Below are 20,895 nucleotides of genomic sequence, written 5' to 3'. Positions count from 1 at the left end.
AGCTCGTTTCAACTCTCAACACAACGAATCCCATTGGTCCGCCGTGAAACACCTCCTCCGATATGTCAAACGCACCATCTCTTTCCGGCTCGTCTTCGGTACTGGGAAAGCCACCAACTCAATCGTTGAAGGTTTCGCTGATGCTGATTACGCTGGTGACATTGACACACGACGATCCACAACTGGATTTGTATACTTTGTACATGGCTCTCTTGTATCATGGAAAAGCCGCCGACAACAATCTGTGACTCTCTCTACGACTGAAGCTGAATATCTGGCCATTGGTGATTGTGCCAAACATGGTCTATGGCTATGCCGACTGATAGAACACATATTTCAACATTCTCCTATTAACGTTCCAATAAAATTACCACTTTCTAATGACAATCAAGGTGCTGTTTTTCTCTGTAATGAAGCCTCGGTAAACAACAAATCAAAACACATTGACATTCGACACCACTTCATCAGAGAACTAACACGTGAAGGTCGAATCACTGTCTCACATGTTTCAACAAAAGAAATGCCGGCTGATGCACTAACCAAACCGGTTGGACCAAACATCCTTTTACTCAGTTATGACCAATTAGGACTCATTGACAACAAAAGGTAGTGAGCAGGGGGGGCTGTTGGAACCAAACCATGAGCTTATAGTTATTCCTCTTTTTTTCTAGTTTATATTTCATTACTTAATATGTGCGCTTTCATCTTATTACAACACTAAGTAGTTTTGTTCCAGGGTTTTACTCACACCCTTTTTGTCTAGCTTAACCTAACCACACAACGTACCACAGAATTAAGCTTATCCTTTCCAGATCTGAGAAAGTTTTCTTTTCTTCATCTTCATTGAAAACTTTCTCATTAAACAACGCATTATCAACTTAATCATCTCTCCGGATAATCTTCTCCTTCTAGACTTATAGACTGATAACCACGTTGTTTTTGATCTGATCAGGTATGAACATATCATTGTTATAATTTCTTTTACTTTGTTATTTGGTTTATGTTGGATAAAAGAAATTCATCTTCATTGAAAACTTTCTCATTAAACAACGCATTATCAACTTAATCATAAACTCAATCTCTATGTTACAAGCCTGTAGTGTGACACTTGTACTTACATATCTGTGACATGTGCCTTGGGTACTTCCTGAGCACTCGTGAGCATCAGGCTAGAGTCCTCACTTAGCAATCTATCTAGTTAGACTGATCAACTTCACCAGTCTCTTGCATCCCTCACTAGTCTGTTCCTAACACTCTAACGTTGCCTAAATTGATACATCATCAGTTCGAAAAATAGAATGTCAGTATGAATGGAAAACAACAAAGGCTGAGTATGTGCTGTCTTTGGTTTTACCTGTAGCATTCCACCCATGCCAAATTTTTCCACGTTCTCAAAAGCCTCTAAACATTGGTTGACGAGTTCTTCAATCAATCCAGACAATAAAGTCTTCACCAAAGATGATCCACCTGGATCACCACTAGAAGATGGGTTCGGGGGTCCAGAAATCGCCGAGACTTGCACATGGACGAGCACAAGTGAAAGCAAAGCATCATACACAAATGCATGTACCTCTGGGTAGTGAGAAGGATAAGTTAGCAAGTGGAAATTGTCATAGGGGAGTCAGTCGCATAGCAATTACGAAAGAATACGCATTAAGCATGTCACTCACCCGTCGGTTTGGGAGCTAGGAACCAGTCCACCTGATTCACTCCAGTGTTGATGATATCTGCAAGTATCACCGACTTTTTCTTGATGTAGTCACCCAGTAAAAGTGCATCAAGCTGTCCGATCACGTCCATCAAAGTCTACACAAAGAGATTTGATCAATGAGCTCAGACGCGCCTGAGATTTGAGCTATCATACATGGACTCACTGCCGTGTCCATGGTCATCTCTACCCGAAATGCAACTTGAGAGTGTCTGAACAATTTGGGGATGTGAGTTCTACGTAGATGTGACAAATTGCTGATTGTTAATAGAACCCGAGTGTCCTATTCGATATCATGGTTGTAGCCCAAGACCATCTTAAGTTTGAATTTTGTTTAAATTTTGAAGAAGGATGATGATGATGATTTGTAGGATTGAAAAGTCTAAAAGAAGAGAATTGAAATGAGATCCCAAAGATTAAGAATTTGATAAAGATTAAAGACATCATTAAACTGAAGATTTCAAAATAAGTTGAAGTTTGAAGATTCAATTTTGATTGATACATAATTGAAGGTTTGTGAAAATGGTGTGACACATGAGAAAGGAGTGTGTGAAACTTGAGAGTATATCATGGGTTTGAAAGGTCTACAAAAGGGACGTGAAAGTGATTACCGTCAGCTGACAGTCAGCACTGTCGGGGACATCCCAGTTGCCCTTGTTCCCAAAACAGTCTGGGTTGGTGTTGTAAAACCCAACACGGGGCTAGCTTGACAAAAAGCCCAGCCAGCCACAGGTGTCCCCTGGATCAGCAGGTGTCAAGGGATGCCGCTGAGGATGAGCTGAGGGGCTTAGATGAAGTGAGCAGATGGGCCAGCCCTCCCTCAGGCTTCTTTGCTAAGGAATTTTGCCTGAGGGAGGCCTGAATCATCTCCGCAGCTTCTGTTGATCACATAATGAGCTGACAATCAGAAAAAAAGGGAAACAAATGGGAACAAAACAGAAACTATTCAACGCTCACATAGTTGTGAGCATCAATTTTTGCCCATGTGACTGGACCCTTCAAAGCCTTTGCCCCCAATTAACATCAGTAAGAAACGCCAATTCACTGGTGTTACTTGCCAATCTCCCCTTTGCATCAATAAGGCACCTCACTCCACCACCTACTATAAAATCCATTATCTTGTAATGCTTGTCTCCACTTTGGTCCATTCATTTCACAGGTAATCTTTGTTGGCCACCTGATTGGTGTTAATATTATAACATTTGTTAATTCCTCTCTTGATGTCTCATCTCTCAATTCTGTTGTCATGCAATTCTGTTCAGGTTTCTTGTTTCCCAACAATTTTCTTTCACTAAATTGCATTACATTTCAACAAACAGGAACACACATTTACAAATAAACCACACATCAACAACCGCATAATGGACATGCTCTATATGAATTTAGATAAAAAATAGAAAAAGATACAAAAAGATAAATCAATAACTACTTAGTAGTCTGATCTTTTGTACTCAATTCTTTTGTATTAACTATTAGAATCATACATTCATCAAATCAGTACACAATTTCTTTCTTAAATCTTATAATATAAGTTTTTATTACTTACCTCCATCTTGACTCTCAAGTTCATTGGTATCATCCTGAACTTGTTGATTTAGAATTGGTGGGGGTTGTTGATATTTGGGACCAAGATTCTTGGTTTTCACCAAGTCTGCGTGGTTCTGATCTTGAATGGAACCAGTACTTACTGAAGTACCTTGGTTTGTTTGATTGGTCACTTGATTTCTTGAAGAATCTCCTTGCACATTTGAAGTTAACATATTTACAATTGAACCATTCTCCGTATCCTTATCATATGCTGTAGCTTTCTTTCTACTTGGTCTTTCTGACATTGATCAATTGAGATTTTTAAATTTTTAAGAAGTAAAGATTTAATACTACAAACGTGTTTAATTTTATTAGAAAGAATTATAAATTTAACAAAAAAGCAGCAAAAAATCCGACTACGTCAAAGCTAGAGCAGGAGACAATACAAGAAGGGAATCCACAGGGAAAGGGGATTCTGGGGTTCAATTTATCCAAGAGGGAGAAAGCCGTAACAGCTGCTCCTCTCTGATATATAGGAGTGAACTCCAGGTCCCAACTGTTCCTGATGAGGTAATCCTCCTCTGAACGGTGTAGAACTTAAAGCTCAACAAGAGCTTTAGAGAGCTTGAAGAGGGATAATCTACTAATATAACTAACTATTAGAAGTTGCCTAAGACTGCCTCTTTGAAAGAATCAACACGGGGTTTTGCTGAGTTCTTTGGGATAAGGCACCAGAGAAATTGTTTTCAATACTTAAGTCAAGTATTGTTCCCGTGAGTTTTTAGAAATAAAAAAACCTCAATATAGTGTTATTCCAATCTGAGCACAACAAAACACACTTTTAATTACTAGCAAAGCAACAATAAATTAGATTGTTATTCCAGAGAAGACTTGTAGTCTTATCACACGTAAAGAAATCTCTCCTTTGATATAAAGAGGCAATTTAGTGGACTTAGTACTGATAAAGTAATTTAATAATGATTAAAAACACTCTAACAAAAGTATAAGATGAGTAAAAAAAGGGAACAGAGGCACGTAAATTCCCTAACAATAGTATATAACACTCCAACAATCCTCAATAATGGTCAACAACCTGCAACAACCTGCAACAACCTTCAAAAACCGTCAAAAATCAACAGAAATCCTCCAATGTAACCATATGATGTCATGAATATCATTGTTTGTAATGATCCAAGGTGTGAATTTGATCAATTGATGTTAATAAATGATGAACAGATCTTCTTATGATGAATACAGGTGTTTTTTTCCTAATATTCATAGCTGAAATCCATTTTTGGAATTACAAATGTTTTGTAAAGTTGTTAAATTTTGGATTACTATAGCTCATTTGATAGCCCTCGTGATACTGATCATTTATCACCCCCATATGACCTATTTCTGATGTGTGATGAATAAGTTATTGAGCTGTAAAGATTGCAAAAATAAGGTTTTGTCATGTAAATGTCACATGTAACCTTCAAATTCGAAATTCACTCCAGTTTCTTTGTTGCCTTATAACTTTTTCACTACTCCTCCGCTACTAATGATTTAAAGATTGTACATTATGAAACCAATGATTCTGCGTCGAATGAACTATCACACACCCAATTCTGACAAGTTTTACCATATGTAATTAACTAAAAACTCCCATTTTTGATGAATTTTGACTATTTTCACATCTAATAATGATTTTTCTTCTGTCAAAAGATCATTCCACAGCACTCCAATCAATCACACAGCATTAAAATCAATCTGAAAAACTCTTGGCGCAATCAATCCATCAATGACATCACTACACAGGAATTAATACCATAGTACCCTTCCTCGAAATTTCCCTTTTCTTGAATAACTTCACACCTCCCTTATCAATCCTCATGATTAAAGTTGCTGATGACTAATGTTATCCTTCTCTTTCACAATAAAACCTTTCTGAACCAATATCTCTTATAATAATAACCTAAAAACCACTTTCCAATCTTTCATACCCATATTTTTGAATTTTTCTTCAACTTTTCTAATGTTATCCTTCTTCTTTCATTCTTTTCATAACAGTTTCCATTCTTCAAGATCCAAACTAAATGTTCTTCTTCTTCCAATTCCTCCTTACTAAGTCTTTTAATTTAATTTTCACTCTTATACTATTTTTATTGATCTTTTCAAATTTTTCTTTTCTCTTATATGTTCTTATCAAATGAATATGTAAATATATTATTAAAAAGATAATGAAATGAAGATTACAAATCAACCTTGAGACCCTTGATGACTAATAACTCCAACAATAACTTTGCCTTTGACTAAAAATATGAATTTTCCAATAATTTTTAAACTTTTTGCTTAAGTAAAGATCTTGCTCACCACAACGGGACATGTCATGCTTGCGTCGATTGGTAGCTTGCTGGCTGCTCAATCTTATCGGTCTGCCCTGAACGGAACTGTTGAGACCCCTTCTCGGGATCTGGCTGACCTGGTACGGGCATTGACAGTAGTACCCTCCCTTGTACCTCATATGGGTACTTGATATGAAATCATCCAAATCGAGAAATTGGGAATGTATTTCCTGGGCCATGGTGTTCACAGGGGCAAAAATTGATGCTCACAACTATGTGAGCGTTGAAATGTTCCTGTTTTGTTCCCATTTGTTTCCCATTTGTTTCCCATTTGTTTCCCATTTCTTTCTGCTTGTCAGCTCATTATGTGATCAACAGAAACTGAGGAGATGAGTCAGGCCTCCCTCAGGCAACATTCCTTAGCAAAGAAGCCTGAGGGAGGGCTGGCCCATCTGCTCACTTCATCTAAGCCCCTCAGCTCATCCTCAGCGTCATCCCTTGACACCTGTGGCTGGCTGGGCTTTTGCCAAGCTAGCCCCGTGTTGGGTTTTACAACACCAACCCAAACTGTTTCGGGAACAAGGGCGGGACAGCTGGGACGTCCCCGAAAGTGCTGACTGTCAGCTGACAGTAATTACTTTCACATCCCTTTTGCAGACCTTACAAACCCGTGAAATCCTCTCATGTTTCACACACTCCTTTCTCGTGCGTCACACCAGTGTCACATTTCTTGGATGCACCAGTTCAGGTTGAGACCCGTCCCCCGAGTGCCGGGTTTCGAGGCGCCGACAAGATATAATTTTTTTTAAGCGTCAGCACGGCACCCGAGCCCGGCAAACCCGATTAATTTTCCCAGCTACAGCCTGAGAACGCCTCCCGGACCGAGAGCCTCGACGGGGGCGCCGGGCGCCGGGGGATTTCCGGGTAAACCCGGTAATCCGAGGCAATCCGAGGCTTGAGAGAAAAAAGTCGTGATTGAAAGAGGTCTAGGAACTCTCTGGGACAAGATATGGCCAGGAGGAGTCTAGTCCCTTGCGCTCAAAACTTCAAAGCAAGGGACTAGACCCATTGAGATCATGTGAGAAATAAGATTAATCATTAAAAGACTTGAGAATTGAGACTCGATTCAAGAGATTTTGATTTAAACATTTCCTTTCGTTTTCCAACCAACAACCCAATCATTTATCTAACAAGAAATTCTAACGACACATTCATATTGAATATGTCAAGCACTCCTACTACTAGTACTAGCTCTGTACCTAAGACTTCCGCAACAGCAACATGACACTTGTACCGTACTGTCAAGAATCTCACTTCCAAGGTCCTCCCTATCATTGTCGATTAGCCTTTTTATACAAATGTCTGCGTTGTTTTGTCTTCGTTGTTGTTTCTATTGCTATATTATCCTCGATTCCTCTCATTGCTTTTATGACTATTCCCCCGGGGTCCCCGAGGAGAATCGTTTTTTTTTTCCTGCCATAACGACCCCCCGGAACGACTATCCCCCAGGGTATAGCCATCCAATACAGGCTGGCTCGAACCCTGAACCCGCCGGGAGCGCCCGCGGGGACCCGATATTCCCCGGCAGTGTCACATTTCTTGGATGCACAGTAATCACCAGAGGACTCAATCAACAAGTCAAACTAGAATCATCTCGTCATCACCAACAAACAACCCACCCAACAGTCAAATGACCACCCACCCAAGACAAATCCAATTTTACCTTCTATAACCATACCTCAAGTTAATCATGCTCAATCTGATCAGACTATCACTTAAAATCCCTCCTTTAATATATCCAACTCTTGTCACCAATTAGTAAGTTTTTCAATCAATCACTCATCAAATCAACTAAGCTTACTTTGTGTTTAATGATAATTAGGTAATCCTCTTCTAAATCAGATCAACAAAAACTTCTCATAACCATTATGTACTATTCATTCTTTTGTTTTTGAAAAACTTCCTTATCCGATAGACTTCCCAGTCTGATACTCTTTTGTATCAGTTTCTAATTTCAATCAATCATTAATATCTGATTCTTTTTCTCTATTTCATTGTATATCATCTCATTTGAACCATATAGTACCAACTACTTAAGACTTTCACATCAGGCGCCTCCTCAACAAAGGTCCAAGTAAGGGAAATACCAAATAACATCAACACCAACATCAAAAACAGGAAACACCAATGATATGCGAAATCAAAACCTACTTACTCCTACTTCACTACCTTGCTCAGGAATTAAAGATGAAGACCTCTTAGTATACTGGGAAGATTCACCTCATCATCGATCCAGAACATCTAATCTGACTCCACTCAAATCAAAACCCAAGCGAGATTCTACAGCAGCAGGAATACCATCACCTTCAAAGACAGTCATCGACGTTCATTCTTCCCCTTCAAATGGGCTTCCACAAGCTCCACTGGGCTTATCCACCGCAAGCGAATCACGCAGGTCACTTAGGCAACATAAGCGATCGAGAGACGCCAATCTTTGAGCGAGGGGAAAACCGTAGTCAACACCTCTGAAAGCGCGTCGAATAGCGCGTCTTCTGCACCGCGTCAGAACACAGAGATTGATGTTTTGCTTAGTCGTCTGGCAGAGAGAGTTGACATGACGAAAGCCAAAGCCTGTGTTGGTCTCCTCTTCCTATTGGGTGATTTCATTTGAAGCCTGTTTGCATATGTACTGACCTTATTTGTTTGTCATTTCACCTTTTTGTTGTTTAGGGCCAATCTTTGTTAGACCCGAACCAGTTAACTGAAAGCCAAGTCAAACACCTATCAGAACTACCCCCATCCTTCCCCGCGTTCTCGCTTCGACCACTAATAGTTATGGCCTTCAAATTCACAAACGTACCCAGATAATCCAAGCCCGAAACCCCTTCTGGGGACCACAATCTCTAAACCCGGCCTCAAACCCAACGCGCATACCTTACAAACGTCCAATCGCGCACCTCTTAAAGTGACTACTCTGGCATTGCAGTCTAAAGCGGTACCCTCCTTGCAGCGGCTTCCTTTGAACTCTACTTCCAACCTTCCTTCTGATCGATCAGTACCCATTACACGCATGGCACGTCCCACAGTCCCTACTATCAACGGCCCCGCTCCCAAACCTCCAAACACGAACTCTGTTAATCTAGCCAATGGAACCCGCGTGGCTTCAGTAGCAGAAGTCTCACCACTCACCAAAAACGCAACAGCGATATCTAGGGTGCCTGCGAAGGTACCACCGCCTGTCCCAAAAGTCACAACAGCTGCAGGACCAAAGATCTTATCGCGTGCACAACCTGCTATCAATCCGGTTGAAACTAATTTCAACACAACAAACGTTACAACTATGAAACGTTTTACAACAAAGAATCCTGTGATCGCATCGACCACCACGAAGACCACCAAGATCACCCCAATCACAATGAAGACCACAACTACAACACCTATTACTTCTGCATCTACTAAAACTACTACCAAGCCTGTTCAACATCATGATGATGAATCAATTTCTTTGCTAAGCGGACTTTGAGCCGGTGACTTGGATTGGGATTTAGACGATTGATTAATAATGGTGAAAGCTTAGAATATCTCTAATAATATAGTTTTATCTCTTTCTGTATCACTAGACAATTTATACTGTGCTTTCTTTACGACTCTTTAAATATGTAATTCAACATGCTTTTATCACCACTGAGCCTTTGTCACATCTACATTTAACTCAACAAGTGCACCGGGCTGTATACTTCAATATATTGCTAGAATTTTCTGAACATCTAGTTTTCCTTTGTCCTGTTCATTTACGATGGGTATGAAGTCTTTAATATAATGCTTTAATTCAGTTTAGGTGATTGTAGATCATATCTCATTGGATCCTTTACATGGCACACATTTAAAACATTAAAGAGAGGGTAAGTTATAAATAGCTGATCAGGGTGTTTGCTTCTTTTGAAAAGTCTTTGTAACATTACTTGACACCCCTTTTGAAATATGTCTTGTAGTGTATAGATCTAAACAGACTCTAGCCTCAGCTATACTTTGGTTAATATCACTCTTATTATTCACTTTTTAACCAAATGATATTCATCATCCATGTGCAGATCTTGATACCTATGTTACATACATTCAAAGTTACTCACAGTACCATTATCCGGATATGATATTCTTGAAGCTATTAAAAGATTGATTTCGGTCATACATATACCCTTAGACTAATCCATTATTTTATAATTGGAGAGAGACAAATAAGCACCTTCCCTTACCCATGTATTCTTCATTTTCTTTTGTGGCCAATTTTCTGCCTGTAAAAGACTGTGAGGACCGGGAACCCATCAAACAATTTTGCTCTACTTATTATGTAAGATACACTGATAGAATTTAGCCAAGATCACATCTATGCTGTGATCAAAGATTTAAGACACCTCTTCTGTTATGACGGGTTCAAGCAAAGGCCAACAAACAACTGACGAGACTCAGAAAGGGAGTCAGAACAAGGATGCTCTGTACCAAAAGTATTGCTCAGTGCTGCTCAAGTGGACAGTCAATTCTTTGTTATTGGCCTTTGCCTTAAGACCGCCTTTATACACAGGCAAGTCATGAAAATAAATTCAATGGAAATGATGCTGTGCAGTTTTTGATTTCAATAACAACTTTAACCACTAAACAAAACAAATGTGCAACGAGAAAGAGAACACTGCGTTTATGATATGAAATCTTAGAATGAAAGATCAAAGAGTGAGTCTGATAACAACTTGAAAAGCTAAGAGTGATGAGCAAAAGACCAAGTTTTGAAAAAACAAATAATGATAAAATGAACTCGTGATAAAAAAGGAAACAAATATCAAAATAAAGAAATGGCCTGAGAATGTATGATGAAAACAATAGTGAACTATTGTGAATGAAATGTCCAAAAGGTTGATCTCAATTGACAATAAAATGATACAACCACAAAGATGAGAACTTTCCAAAAATCGATCGGATCAATGAGATCTAAGCGTGTATTTGTTATTCAGGCTACAGTAGCCACAATAACCAAATTACCTCTTAAAATGTTGTCTCTCTTAAAGTTGAACAAAGAGAATCGTCATCGGAACCTCCTGTAACATCTCTTTTGATAACCTTTCCTTTTAACCGCTTCAAAGCCATCACACGATGTATCTCATTGACTTTAACAATCATCGCATGTACAACTGCCAACTGCCGTCTTGCTTGATCCAAGTTTTCTTGCTGTTCCACAGATAGATGGGCACTGTTTGATGGAGTGAATGCTGATAAGGCGTTGGATGTATGAGAGACTCGAGACCGTTTAGAAGGTAGGTCTAGGTCATGTTGCAACCCCGCCTCAGAAACAGCCACATGTTCATCCAAAGGTTCGATTGAATGAGCCTCTGAAGCTGGTGGTGATGGTGCCGATCTGAGTGATGCAACACTGCCTTTTCTAGATGCCAATTTCATACCGTCACCCGACGCGACAATGAATCAGCCGTTCCTGGTCGCTCCACAAAAGTAGATTGCACCGCATCCGCTAGACCCAAAAAGGACGCAGTGAGGCTGACCAAAGAGGGATAAGGAGGCTTTTGGTCACCAGGTTGCGAATGACTGTTAGCAGCGGGAGGGCTGGGAGATTTTTGTGAAAGCGTGTTGACGTTTCCAAATAATGATCTGAGAGGGGGTAAGGTAGTACTTGTTCCCGAATTTGACTTGTTCGGGGACGTCAAAGGTGCTAATTCTAATTTCTTGGCTTTGCAATCAGGATCCTCGCAGCCCGCAGTTTGGTTGAAGGAAGGATAAGTGGAGTCCGAACCACCCGTTGCTGGACTGTCAACCTACACAAGCAACTCTGAAGCGGAAGTAACGACCGGTACAGCTCTTTACAAAGGTGTGACTCTCTGGATGTTCATCGGATAAGAAGATGGAGATACGGATGCAAGTTGTGGAGGTGCGAGTGGTCTTGAAAGCCGGATGTTTTCCTGGATGATGGCCATGCTTTTGTTGAAAATTTGATCTGAGCCAAAAGTTGGAAGAACTGGGTAGCTATGAGGTGATGGATTGAAGTTGGTGAGAGGAGATAAGGAATGGTGACTTTGTGCAGATCCACGACGACAAGCTTGACTTTGATACACACCGATACAAGCCAAATCTTGGATTGGAATTGAACGTTTGGGGGATAGCGGGGGGTGAGAAATGGAGATGCATATCAAACTCAACCCATCAAAAAACGGGTCTCTGCTCAAAAACCCGCGGAATTTGGGCCGGGTTCCGGCCGTGATTCTTGGGTACCCCGCAAACCAAATTTCAACAGAAGCGGGGTAAATTTGAGGTGTGCAGTGCTGACATGTATGTATTGGGAAGGGTGGTGAAAAAAATGTTTTTTTCCATCTTGAAGAGGTTCTGAGCTGTTCTGAGTATGCCTCATGAGCGGATCCTAATACTTGTCTCAGAGACTGAGCCCACAGAATGCTCATCCAAGATGGAAATCAGCATTCTCGAGCAACGCCAAGCAAAATCTGAGCAAAACAGCCTGATCAACTGAACACTACCAAACTCCTGAATTGAATGATTCTGAAACAAAATGAGTCTTTTTTGGAGTTTTCAGGAAAGTCTACAACGCTCACATAGTTGTGAGCATCGATTTTGGCCCCTGTGGTTGTTGGATCCTGTATTGATCTTCTGGCAAAGGGGGTGGAAAAAATGATTTATACAGTGACAGAAATGGGAGGTCCCCTGTGCTGTATACATAAAAGTGCAGTGAAGTGCAGCACAGGGGTGATATTCTTTGGGCAGAGATGAATTTGCACCAGCAGGAACCTGCGCTGGGGTGCAGTGCAATTCTGTGCAGGGGCTAAAATACCACCAGGCCCCTGTGGTGCAAAACAGTGCAGTGTAGTTTTTCAACTCCCAAGGCACTGGGACCAGCGCACCCAAACTGTTGGTGCGCTGGTCCCAGGGGTTGTGAGTGCTGAATGTCTGATTCCCTTTTCTATTCACTTGTTCAACATCTCTCTTCTCAATTTTTGTTATGCAAAGTAGGTTCTTTGATCAATCACTCATCTTTGTTTGTTGCTCTATTTTAGCAGAATGTATATATTCTTATTCTTCTGTACATAGTTCAAAAAAATTGTGGATAGTACACTCGCCTGGCCCACTGCAATCCCTCCAAATTGGTACAAGCGGAGCAATAGCGGTGTAAAAAATTGCTGCACTCCAAGTAGTGTTCATCTCTTGATTTTTGAAAGCAGATCAAGAGCAATTTGACTTGTAGTAGCTTCTTGCCCAACTAAAAAAATCCCTTTGAGCAGTGCAATGTGGGGTGTTTCAGATGTTGGCTGCAGACTGAAAACAAGATATCTGATAATTGAGAGTTACTGGCTGTGGTCACCTGTTAAGGCCCTAGGTGTGGATCTTGTCAACAGAAGAGAGGAATCAATAGGTCATCTGGTCTCTATTATAAGATTGTCGCATGAAGGAAATAGGACAGTATGAGCTAGTGACGTATATACAAATAGTCTACTATGTGTGACATGCGTGTTGAACCTTTCACAGGTAGAGTCGTAACATTATCCCCCTTTTAATGCCCAAGCTCCCTTTTGCAAGCTCTGCATGCTTCCCCGGGCAGCATTAAAAAACCACATGGGAAAAAGCTTAGCCCTCTCACTGTCTTCTCCGTGCCTTCTTTATCCTTTCTGCATTTGGAAATCTTGTTTTGAATTCTTTCAATAAATCTTTACAATTTTTGAGGTTTGCTTCCGGTTCCCATGAGTCGTGACTTGAATTAAACCCCGTCCAATTTACTAAGTATTCTTTTTTATTTCTTCTCATTCTACAGTCTAATATTGCTGACACCTCCCATTCTTCTTCACCTTCGATTTCGATTGCTGGGCTTTCTTTACGCGCTCTTTGATGAATTGTGTCAGGATTGTGTTTTCTTAGTAAAGACACGTGAAATACATTGTGTATTCCTTTCATGGAAATAGGTAAATTCAGGGCGTAAGTAGAGTCAGAAATGGCTTTAGTTATGTTAAAGGGACCTAGCCATCTGTGTCCCAATTTGGGACTTGGCCTTGTTGTCGTTATATTCTTTGAGTCCAGCCAAACTTCATCTCCTACGTTCCACCGTGGATTTTTTCATACGTGTTTGTCAAATTGATGTTTCATGGTGTCCTGCGATAATTGTAGACAAACAGTTAGCTCTTTTTGTACCTCTTCAAGTAATTTCAATCTTTCTTCAACTAATGGGATACACTGCTCTGGTGATGGGACTTGATTGAAAATGGGATTAAAACCGTAGTTCGCCATAAACGGAGATACCCCGATGGAGTCGTGATCTCGATTGTTGTAAGCGAACTCTGCTGTCGGTAATAAAGACTCCCAGTTATCCTGTCTGTAGTCAACAAAGTGTCGTAAGTAAGTTTCAATTGCTTTATTCACAATTTCAGACTGGCCATCCGTTCTTGGATGAAACGCTGTTGAAGGATGTAAGTTAATGCCCAGTCGTTTGTCAAGTTCCTTAGTGATTTTAGAGATGAATATACTCCCGCGGTCTGACACAATACTTTTAGGTGTGCCGTGTAACTTCCACACGTTGCGAATCATTAAATCAGCTAAGTCCTCCGCCTTCATTGTTTCCTTGCATGGAATAAAATGTGACATTTTGGTGAGTCTATCCACCACCGTAAGTATACTGTCAAGTATACTGTCATACCCATTTGACACTGGTAGCTTCGTAATTAAATCATAAGAAATGTCCGTCCAAGGTCCAGCCGGTACAGGTAGCGGTTGAAGGGTTCCAAAAGGTTTCTGCGTGGTTGATTTAGTGCGAAGACAAGAGTCGCAGCCATCCACATAGCGGTTAACATAGGCTTTTTGCAAGGGCCATGAAAAGCATCGTTTCGTAAGACTCAGAGTTTTATTACGTCCTGCATGACCTGCTAATAAAGTGTCATGTCTAGAGTTAACAATATGAAATTTGATATCATCGTCATTTGGCACCTCAATTTTTCCACGTTTGTACAGAATGCCATCCTTAACTTCGTAAGATCTAGAGAGTTTCTTCATATCCGATGAGATGGGGTTCGTAACTGAGTTTATCAGATTAGTGATTCTTTCATCTTGAGTGTTAGCTTCTCGTATACGTTGTATGATAGTAGTGTCGCTAAGAATGTCATCATCAATAGCATCGATATCAGCATCTGAGACACCTAGGACATCCACTTTGAACCAATGTTCGGCGTCTTCCAAGTCAATTGATTCGTCCATAAAGAACGCATCAATGCTAGCTAATTCAGTTGGGAAAGTATCGGTGCCAATGTTTTCCGGTTTGATCAGTTGTCCGAATGTCAGTCGTTCATCCTCTGGTGGCTTGAGATCAGGGTGTCGAGACAACGCGTCTGGTTTGCTGGATTTACGCCCTGGCCGGAATTTGATGATGAAATCGAAACAACCTAGTGTTTCCGCCCACCGTGCTTGTCGGCGTGTGAGTTGTTTAGTGCTCATAAACGTCTCTAAGTTACGGTGGTCAGTGTACACAATTACTTCAAGCCGGTTGGGATTACCTTTGAGGTAATGCCGCCATTCTTTGAAAGATGCAACGATTGCTAGGAGTTCCTTGTCAAAGATTTCATAATTTCTCTTGGCCTGGATCAAAGACCTTGACAAGTAAGTGTAAGAAAATGAGATCTCGAGCTCGACGCTACTGATCTGTGACAGAAAGACCTTTGACGAGGCAACGGCTGACAACAAAAACTACGAGTTCTAAACTCGGAAAACACTAACCTGGAAGTGGAACGAGGAAGATATGAAGTAATAGAAAACTAGAGAGAAAGAAAGACAAAGACAGAAAGAGACAGTTCACGACAAAAACGGAGATTTAGTTAAGATCATAAGTGTGAAGAAAAATTGAAGAGACTGTTTGTTGATTTTAAAAAAAAACTCACCTTAATAATCTGATTCCTCGATGGGGGGAAAAAGATTATCGAGGGAGAGAGGGAAGGTTAATAAGAAAAACAAAAAGCGAACAATTTTTGAGAACACAACATAAAACAAATAACATTGAACAAGAATCCCTTAATCAATCCCAACTCGGACAAAGCCTTCTAACATTCTCAATTTATAAATCCCAATCCGGTCATGCCATTCAAATCCCTATACATTTTACCTAACACTTCTTCTAACTCTTAAGTCTGTAACTTCTTCTCGTTGTCCTACTTCTTCAGGAGCATGAAGTACTTTTTACCTTAATGGTTTTGACTATACCTGAGACTCAAATTCTCCAACACACCCCCTCAAGACCATTAAGGTTATATTAAACCAATCCAAGTTTACTTCGTAATTTAATGAATTGCTGCTTTCCAAGTGCTTTCGTCAAGAGATCCGCTACCATATCCTCCGTTGAGCAGTGTTGAAGACTGATATCTCCATTCTTGACAACCTCACGAATCCAGTGATGATGGATTTCAATATGTTTTGTCCTACCATGGAATGTTGATTTCTTGGTTAAGTGAATTGCACCAAGGTTATCACTATGTAGGACAGTTGGATCAGAATCATAACATCCGAAAGCTTCCATCATACGACGCAACCACAGTAATTCTTGTCCTGCTTCGGTTACAGCGCGATATTCCGCTTCGGTTGACGATAGGGCAACTGTGGGTTGGAGACGGCTTTTCCAAGAAAGAGCGCCACCAGCCAGAGTGAAGATATAGCCTGTCGTGGAACGCCGAGTTGACTTGTCGCCTGCCCAGTCCGCGTCACAGTGGGAAGTTGGAAGATGGAAACTCTTTTGACCGGACACTCTTGTTGAAATTTTACCATTGTATGTTATACCTAAATCAATGGTGCCTTTCAGATATCTGAAGACTTGAAGCGCAGCGTTCCAATGAGATATTGCAGGTCTGTCGAGATGTTGAGATAAGACGCCGACGGCATGGGCGAGGTCGGGACGAGTACATTGTGACAGGTACATGAGGGATCCTACAGCACTCCGGTAGTTTAATTTCAGAACAGCAAAGCTTTCAACTTCTTCGTCGGTTGCTCGATAAAGCTTGAGATTAGGAGTCAGAGGTGTAGATGCAGATTTGACGTCCTTCATGTTGAATCGGTCAAGAATTGTTTCAGCAAATCGTGTTTGAGAAAGTGAATATGAGTGTGAGTTCAATCTTTTTATTTCAATACCCACAACTACTTGAGCTAATCCTAAATCTTCCATTTCCCATTTTGCAGAAATCTCCTTCTTGAACCTTGTTGCATCATTTCCGGTGATAGCCATGTCATCGACATGTACGTAAACTGCAGTGAATAGTTGAAGAACTTCATCTGATCTAATATAGATACAGTGATCAATTTTGCATTGAATAAACCCAATGCTCACAAGATAGGCCTGGACGTCATCCTGCCATATTTTGGGCGATTGTTTGAGACCGTACAAAGACCTGTTCAGCTTAAGTACCTTTCCTTCGTGTCCTATAATAACGTATCCTTCAGGTTGTTCTATGTAAATCTCTTCTTCAAGAATACCGTTAAGAAATGCCGTTACAGCGTCCATTTGATGGATTTCCCATCCATTGATGGATGCCATAGCTACTAGTAGTCGAAACGATGTGGGTTTCCCGGTGGGTGCAAAGGTTTCGCCATAGTCTACACCTTCTTGCTGAGTATTTCCAAGAGCTACAAAACGAGCTTTAAACTTAACGGTACCATCAGCGTTGATTTTGCGGCGAAAAATCCACATTCCTCTTATGATACATTTCCTAGAAGGGCGATCAACAAGTGTCCATACATCTTTCTTCAGAAGAGAGTCATCTCCTTGTCACAAGCGTTGCGCCAGTTGAGGGAGTCACCCGTCAACATGGCCTTCTTGTAAGACTTAGGATCAGGAGTAGCGTTTGAAACAGCGTAACATTCTTGAGGAAGACAAGAAAAATAAGATTCAAATTCACAGGACTCCAACACAGCTACACTGCACATTCCTTTGTAGTTGACAGTTGATTGATTTCGAGTCGATTTTCGAGTAACTGCTGGTACTGTTGACGATCGAGTTGAATTTGAAGGTATTGTCGATGAATTTTCTTGAGATTTCAAGTTAGTCACAACATCTTCAGATGGGCTGGGCTCAGTATTCAAGTCTTCTATTTCATCAGAGTTTGCATGACCATTATCGTGGTTTGTTTCAACCACTGATTCAATTAACAATTCGTCATCATCAAAATAGAAAGACCGAACACGACCTTCACCACATCTTGAATCTTGGACCACAGAATTGAAAGGAAGCACACTTTCATTGAAAGTCACATGAGGGGTAATATAAATCTTTTTGTCTTTTACGTCGTAAATGTGATAGTTGAAGTTATCGGGTTCAAATCCTACAAGAATGCCTGGATTCGCCACTGGGGTGTATTTTGTTTGTCTTAGTTCTTTTCTTATAAGTCTGAACGCTTGACAACCAAAAATTCTCAAATGATTTACACTCGGCTTTCGAAAATGCCACAACTCAAACGGCGTCCGGTAATCTGAAACGGCTTTGGTGATACATCGGTTTGTGAGAAAGACAGCAGCTGAACAGGCAATGAACCAAAAGTTTTGAGAAACACCACTTTCAAGCATCATACACCGGGCTTTTGTGATGATCGTTCGGTTACCGCGCTCAGCGACACCGTTTTGTTCTGGTGTATGACCAGCAGTGAGATGAAGGGAGATGCCAAGGGACTCGAGCTCAGGACCAAGTAGGTTGTTGAGGAATTCACCCCCACGATCCATAGTGAATTGCTTGATCTTACATCCGGTCTGTCGCTCAGTCAATGCAATGTAATTTTTAAAGATCCGAAACACTTCTGACTTTGATCGGTCAGTAAGTCCAAAGATGTGTCTGTAGCTCGAGTAATCATCACAGAACAGAATATAATATGATTCATTTCCAAGGCCTTTAACACGGTTAATTCCACTAATATCTACGTGAACATTTTCAAGAAATTTTGTAGCACGGGGACGAGAATGATTAAAGGGAAGCTTGGTGTTTTTAGAAATCGAGCACACATCACACGCCCCAAGTTCCTCCATCTTAGTTACAACTCCATCCAAACTCCCATGTTTGACCATTTTGTCGAGGTACGAGTTACTTATATGGCCTAAGCGACGGTGAATGATTGAAGAGCACAAATGAGCTGATTGTTCTGAATTCGACGTAACAGTTGCAGCCAAAGGGCTTACGGGTTCAATGACAACATTCATGAGTCCATTCTCAAGCATAACTCCGTTGAAAAGAGCGAGTCCGTTTTTGACTAATGCAAAACAAGAGGGATCCATGTGATCAAAAGTTTCGCGAACTCCCTTTTTCTTGAGAACTCCTCCAGCGATGAGGTTTTTGCTGAGTTCAGGGACAAGCAAGCATTCAGTAAGTTCGAAAACAGTTCCATCACCAGCTTTCAGCTGTACTCTTCCTATGCCTTCAACAGCTAACGTTGCATCACCCCCAGCTAGTTTGATTCTTTTGTTGGGGTCATCTACTGGTTTTAAACTATCAGCAACAAAGAGTGACCGAGAGTTGAACATGTGGTGAGTTGCTCCGGTGTCGTGGAGTCCCCATAAGGTTCCAGATGGATCGGCAGTTGACACGTTGGCGGAAGGTGAATCATCAAGAGAAATAGTTTCAAAACTTGTATGGAGAGACATCATTTCAAGAGTTTGAGCTACAGAGTTTGCTGACGGGGTGACTCTTCTCATGCCTCTGACTTGAGTGTTGGAAGAACGATTACCATGACTGAAGTTTGATCTTTGATTTGAACCGTTGCGATTTGATCGTCGACGAGCTAAGAAGTCATCTCGTTCCTTGAAATTCTCAGGTTTAGACCAACATTTGTCCGCCGGATGAGGACCTTTACATACAGTTTCAGTACATTCAAAACGACGTCCTCTAGATGCCGAGTTAGCAGATAGTTCAACATGTCTAGCTTCACGGGTAGCTTCCGTAGAAAAGTTATGGCGAGTGTCGTAATCACGGAGATACTTGACAACGTCCCGACGAGTAAGCGGTGAGACAGTAGAATGAATAAATTCCACGGTTGACTCCGACAGTCGATCGATAGAATCAATGAGTCGCAAGGCGGATTGAGTGTCGTCCATCTTGCCTCCATAACGAGTGAATTCAATAAACAAATTTTCAAATTTATCAAGATATCCAGATAATGTGTCACCACGAGAAATAGTGATACTGCTGAGAGATTTGGAAATAGATGCCAGACGTTGAGCGTTAATCAAGAAATGCCTTTCCTTCAGGAAAGACCACAAGATGAATGGATTATAGAGAATAGAGTTGGGATCTTCTGGATCCGTTAACCGATTGATTGCTTGACAATGATTGGACTTATCTAAGCGATTGAGTATATAGTTGACAACCACCTTTTTAGTCTTAAGCACCTTATCACTAGTTAATTCTTTATCAACAAAATCTTTGACCGTGATATAATGATGTAATTCGAGATTCTCCAGGTTATCAAAGATAGATCTATTCCAGGTGGAATAATTACCATCTTCAAGATCATCCGTGACTTTGAATTTACTCAAAGCATTGGTTAATTGTTGTCCATAACGCTGGAGGGCATTACCAAACACAGAAGCTGGCTCTTCACCGGACATGACTGTAGGGTGAGCCGATCTTGAGTTGTTGAAATCTACAGACTCTAGACTAAGATCTTGACGTGCTGTTTTGTGAGAGTTATCGGAAGAGTTTGACTCGGTGTCGGTAAGAGTAGGATCCTCGGTATTGTTGTCGACAGGACTTGTGGACATAAATGAGTTGAATGACGATTGAGGTGACGTTCGAACCTCTCGCTACCATGTAAGAAAATGAGATCTCGAGCTCGACGCTACTGATCTGTGACAGAAAGACCTTTAAAAAGGTGAAAGACCTTGTTCAGCCTTGTGCTGACGAGGCAACGGCTGACAACAAAAACTACGAGTTCTAAACTCGGAAAACACTAACCTTTAAAAAGGTGAAAGACCTTGTTCAGCCTTGTGCTGACGAGGCAACGGCTGACAACAAAAACTACGAGTTCTAAACTCGGAAAACACTAACCTGGAAGTGGAACGAGGAAGATATGAAGTAATAGAAAACTTAATAATCTGATTCCTCGATGGGGGGAAAAAGATTATCGAGGGAGAGAGGGAAGGTTAATAAGAAAAACAAAAGGCGAACAATTTTTGAGAACACAACATAAAACAAATAACATTGAACAAGAATCCCTTAATCAATCCCAACTCGGACAAAGCCTTCTAACATTCTCAATTTATAATCCCAATCCGGTCATGCCATTCAAATCCCTATACATTTTACCTAACACTTCTTCTAACTCT

General features: G+C 40.8%; 5 protein-coding genes across 5 annotated transcripts; 2 read left to right on the top strand and 3 right to left on the bottom strand.

The window, feature by feature from the left end:
* Nucleotides 1-1,391: 1,391 nt before the first annotated feature.
* MELLADRAFT_91544 (uncharacterized protein) lies at nt 1,392-1,892 on the bottom strand (the record flags this gene model as incomplete). Its single annotated transcript, XM_007414414.1, has 4 exons — nt 1,392-1,399; nt 1,468-1,572; nt 1,671-1,806; nt 1,875-1,892. The coding sequence occupies 4 exons, from the start codon at nt 1,890-1,892 to the stop codon at nt 1,392-1,394; spliced, it is 267 nt and encodes an 88-aa protein (XP_007414476.1).
* Nucleotides 1,893-2,952: 1,060 nt separating this feature from the next.
* On the bottom strand, nt 2,953-3,540 carry MELLADRAFT_66498 (uncharacterized protein; the record flags this gene model as incomplete). The annotated part of the gene is made up of 3 exons (XM_007414413.1): nt 2,953-2,999; nt 3,036-3,080; nt 3,255-3,540. 3 exons carry the CDS (start codon nt 3,538-3,540, stop codon nt 2,953-2,955), a joined length of 378 nt encoding a protein of 125 aa, XP_007414475.1.
* A 3,215-nt stretch (nt 3,541-6,755) lies between these two features.
* On the top strand, nt 6,756-8,310 carry MELLADRAFT_75502 (uncharacterized protein; the record flags this gene model as incomplete). Its single annotated transcript, XM_007414459.1, has 5 exons — nt 6,756-7,147; nt 7,171-7,380; nt 7,445-7,487; nt 7,645-8,197; nt 8,293-8,310. The coding sequence occupies 2 exons, from the start codon at nt 6,921-6,923 to the stop codon at nt 7,292-7,294; spliced, it is 351 nt and encodes a 116-aa protein (XP_007414521.1).
* Nucleotides 8,311-8,531: 221 nt separating this feature from the next.
* On the top strand, nt 8,532-9,401 carry MELLADRAFT_72829 (uncharacterized protein; the record flags this gene model as incomplete). The annotated part of the gene is made up of 1 exon (XM_007414460.1): nt 8,532-9,401. The coding sequence occupies one exon, from the start codon at nt 8,633-8,635 to the stop codon at nt 9,083-9,085; it is 453 nt and encodes a 150-aa protein (XP_007414522.1).
* Nucleotides 9,402-10,596: 1,195 nt separating this feature from the next.
* On the bottom strand, nt 10,597-11,537 carry MELLADRAFT_110336 (uncharacterized protein; the record flags this gene model as incomplete). The annotated part of the gene is made up of 3 exons (XM_007414412.1): nt 10,597-10,990; nt 11,026-11,370; nt 11,428-11,537. 3 exons carry the CDS (start codon nt 11,535-11,537, stop codon nt 10,597-10,599), a joined length of 849 nt encoding a protein of 282 aa, XP_007414474.1.
* Nucleotides 11,538-20,895: the final 9,358 nt, after the last annotated feature.

Source organism: Melampsora larici-populina (genome assembly GCF_000204055.1).
Source record: "Melampsora larici-populina 98AG31 unplaced genomic scaffold MELLAscaffold_43, whole genome shotgun sequence".
NCBI classification, from domain to species: domain Eukaryota; kingdom Fungi; phylum Basidiomycota; class Pucciniomycetes; order Pucciniales; family Melampsoraceae; genus Melampsora; species Melampsora laricis-populina.
Note: the sequence above shows the minus strand (reverse complement) of the source record. Positions and strands in the feature narration are given on the sequence as shown.